General features: G+C 38.6%; 2 protein-coding genes across 2 annotated transcripts; both read left to right on the forward strand.

Annotated features, from left to right (window-relative positions):
• The first annotated feature begins 1,565 nt into the window (after positions 1–1,565).
• On the forward strand, positions 1,566–2,840 carry LOC131659176 (uncharacterized). Its single transcript, XM_058928400.1, has one exon. The coding sequence runs from the start codon at positions 1,566–1,568 to the stop codon at positions 2,838–2,840; it is 1,275 nt and encodes a 424-aa protein (XP_058784383.1).
• Positions 2,841–3,059: 219 nt separating this feature from the next.
• On the forward strand, positions 3,060–3,728 carry LOC131659178 (uncharacterized). Its single transcript, XM_058928401.1, has one exon. It carries the CDS (start codon positions 3,060–3,062, stop codon positions 3,726–3,728), a length of 669 nt encoding a protein of 222 aa, XP_058784384.1.

Below are 3,728 nucleotides of genomic sequence, written 5' to 3' on the forward strand. Positions count from 1 at the left end.
TTTATAACATAAATATATTATATTTGTATATATTGTATATTGTTATTATTATTAATAGTATAATAAAAAAAGCCTTATTACTATCATATATAAGAACCGATATAAGTATAAGTATGTTATTATTATAAAAAAAAGTAATATCAAAAAGGGAACTTCAAAAAAAAAAAAAGGAAAAAAATTCAAATGAGAGGAACAACGCACAAATAGCAGCTGCACAATAGAAAAAAATAAACGTGAAATAATACAGAGAAAAAATCTAATTTCAGAAAGTTAGGGTTTCACATCTGAAACCCTAAGCCTTTCTGAGCTTAACCGCTTTGCGATTCATACCTACAAATAGAGAAAGGAATTAGGAAGAAGAATAAGGAGAAGATTTACGATTCACGGTCGAAGAAGGTAAAAAATTGAAACTTAGCTTTTAATTATTGATTCAATCGCATGCATGTTTGATGTTGGCTTTATTTGGGGTTTTCTGGAAAAAAGATAGGGTTAGGATTCTTGAAGATGTTAGGGTTTGTAGGGTTAGGTTTCTTTTTTTTCGGGTTTTGATGAAGAACACAGTGGGTGTCCAACCGTGGCGGTTTCCTCAACGGCCGCCCACGGTGGTGTGTTTGGGTGTTTGTTTCACGGCGGTGAGGGTTTGTTTTCTGGGTTTCGTTTGGATAGAAGAAGATAAAGAGCATTGAGGGACGAGAGAGATTTGAAGAATAAAGAGAGAAAAAAAGAAAGAAAATGAGGGACTGAAAGAGAGAATGAGAGTATACTTCCTCTATTCAATTCCCTATACAAACGCCTTACTATACCTAGTTGAACTTTTAATCTAAACCATTTATTTAACCTACTTTAAGTCAACGCCTCAAGATTACGTATGAGGGCCGTCAGATCCAAAGCCAACGTTCGTGATCTACGCTAGCATACCATAGGCTACACACCGACATCTACCTGATCCAAGCGGATCAGAATGTTCCATATTGGGCCAGGCCTTTCTTTTTACACCCTAGTCATTTCTTTTACTATTTGACAATTTTTTGTAGAACCCCCAAGGGGGAGAACCCCTGCTAAAAACCCCAAAATACCCCTGCTTCGGAGATGCATTTCCAAAGTATTTATTTTTTAGAATTCGCAGATGCATCTCCAAAAACATTAATTTAGGGGTGTTTCCGGAGATGCATCTCCAAAAACACCATTTTCACATATTTTGGGTGTTTCGGAGATGTATCTTTGAAATATACAGAAAGCTATTTTTTTTTGTTTTCTAACTAATGTTTAGTCCCGTATTTTAAATTAAACGACAATGCAAACGACAATGCTTGCAGTAAACAATGTTTGATATAAACTAAATATAACACACCAATCGGAGGTTTATATCTAACTTAAGTGGAAAGACGAAGGCGTTCTCACCACTGCTTCAACTGAAGAACAAAGACTTCATCTGGCAGAAAGAATATCAAGAGGCTTTCGACAAGATCAAAGAATATTTGACGAAGCCTCCCATACTGGCACCACCTGTTAGAAATAGGCCTATGAGGTTGTACATCGCAGCCTCAGAATCGACTATAGGAAGTATGTTAGTTCAAGAAAATGAAAACGGTGTTGAAAGACCTGTGTATTATCTTAGTCAAATGTTAAATGGTCCTGAAACTAGGTATAGTGACATAGAAAAACTATGCCTGTGTTTGTATTTTTCTTGTACGAAGTTGAAGCAATATATAAAAACAATTGATGTGTATGTTTCTTTGCATTCTGATATTATTAAACACATGTTGTCTAAACCAATTTTGCACAGTCGAATTGGTAAATGGGCATTAGCGTTAACTGAATACTCCCTAACATATGCTCCGTTGAAAGCAATGAAAGGGCAAGTAGTAGCAGACTTCCTTGACCATTCTGTGGTCGCCGTGCCTCAAAATTATGTCGACCTGGTACCCTGGAAGTTATATTTCGATGGATCCAGTCACAAAGATGGAACAGGGATAGGAGGAGTCATAATTTCTCCAGATGGAATTCCAGCAGAGTTCAAGTATTCGATAGATGGTATGTGTACCAATAATGAGGCAGAGTATGAAGCCTTAATAACCGGACTTGAACTGCTGCTAGAATTAGGGGCAAGGAATGTCGAAATTATGGGAGATTCTGAGTTGGTAGTTAAGCATGTCTCTAAAGAGTACAAATGCGTCAAAGAAAACTTAATCATGTATTTCGTAATTGCGAATAGGCTACTCAAGCGGTTCGACTCAACAAGTATCCGACACATACCCAGACGAGAAAGTCAAGAAGCTAATGATTTAGCACAAGAGGCATCAGGATACAAGAAAGATGATGACGAAGAGCCTGTTCAAGTGAGAGAAAAAGTTCGAGCGACTGTGTTATCTCCCTCAAATTTGTCAATTATAAAGTTAGGTGCAGTCGACGTCGAGAATTTCAAAATTTTAACGGTCGATAATGGACAAGAAGACGACTGGCGTAAGCCATTGGTAGAATACTTGCGCAGCCCTACAAGTTTGACAGATAGGAAGATCAAATACAGGGCTCTTAATTTCGTTCAAATGAGAAAAGAACTATTCAAGAAAACAGCCGAAGGAGTACTGCTTAAGTGTCTGGGGGAGAGCGAAGCATATTTGTCCATGTCGAGTGTACATAGTGGGGCCTGTGGCGCGCACCAAGCTAGACACAAAATGAGGTGGACTTTGATGCGTTCATGGGTTTATTGGCCCTCGATATTAAAAGACTGTATAGAGTTTGCAAAAGGATGCCAAGAGTGCCAGATGCATGGGGGAATCCAACACGTTCCTGCAAGCGAATTGCATGCCATTGTGAAACCTTGGCCGTTCAGAGGATGAGCTTTGGATGTGATTGGGGAAATAAAACCAGCTTCGTCAAAACAACAGAGGTACATTTTGGTCGGTATTGACTACTTTACAAAGTGGGTCGAAGCTGTAGCCTTGAGAAACGTCGATCAAGAAGTTGTGTTAGACTTCATACAAAATCACATTATGTGTCGATTTGGAATACCAGAAACCATCACAACCGACCAAGGAACAATGTTCACCGGATGAAAAATGCAAGAGTTTACTCAAGAGGTTGGCATAAGACTATTAACATTGACACCATACTACGCTCAGGCGAATGGTCAAGTCGATGCCGCTAATAAGGTAATAATCAGCCTAATAAAAAAGCATGTGAGAAAGAAACCAAAAACTTGGCATCAATCATTGAGCCAAGCTCTGTGGGCATGTAGAACATCTCCCAAAGAAGCAATTGGCACCACACCATTTCGACTTACATATGGACATGATGCCGTACTACCAGTTGAAATATACGTCCAATCAGTGAGGATACAAAAGCAACATGAGATACCATCCGAAGACTATTGGAGTATGATGACGGATGAGCTTGTCGATTTGGATGAAGAAAGAATGTCGGCTCTAAATTCGTTAAGAAGACAAAAAGACAAAGTGGCTAGAGCTTACAATAAAAAGGTAAGAAACAAGGTGTTCTCTATTAACTATTTGATCTGGAAAGTGGTATTGCCTATGGACAGAAACGATAGGGTTCTAGAAAAGTGGTCACCAAATTGGGAAGGACCATTTAAGGTAATACAAGTCTTTACGAACAATGCTTATGAGTCAGAGGAATTAGCCCCGGATCAACGAATTATCAGGGTGAATGGAAAATACTTAAAGGAATATAAACCTACTCTTCAGGAGTTCACCATTTCGACGATGTAG

Source organism: Vicia villosa, linkage group LG3 (genome assembly GCF_029867415.1).
Source record: "Vicia villosa cultivar HV-30 ecotype Madison, WI linkage group LG3, Vvil1.0, whole genome shotgun sequence".
In the NCBI taxonomy this organism is placed as follows: domain Eukaryota; kingdom Viridiplantae; phylum Streptophyta; class Magnoliopsida; order Fabales; family Fabaceae; genus Vicia; species Vicia villosa.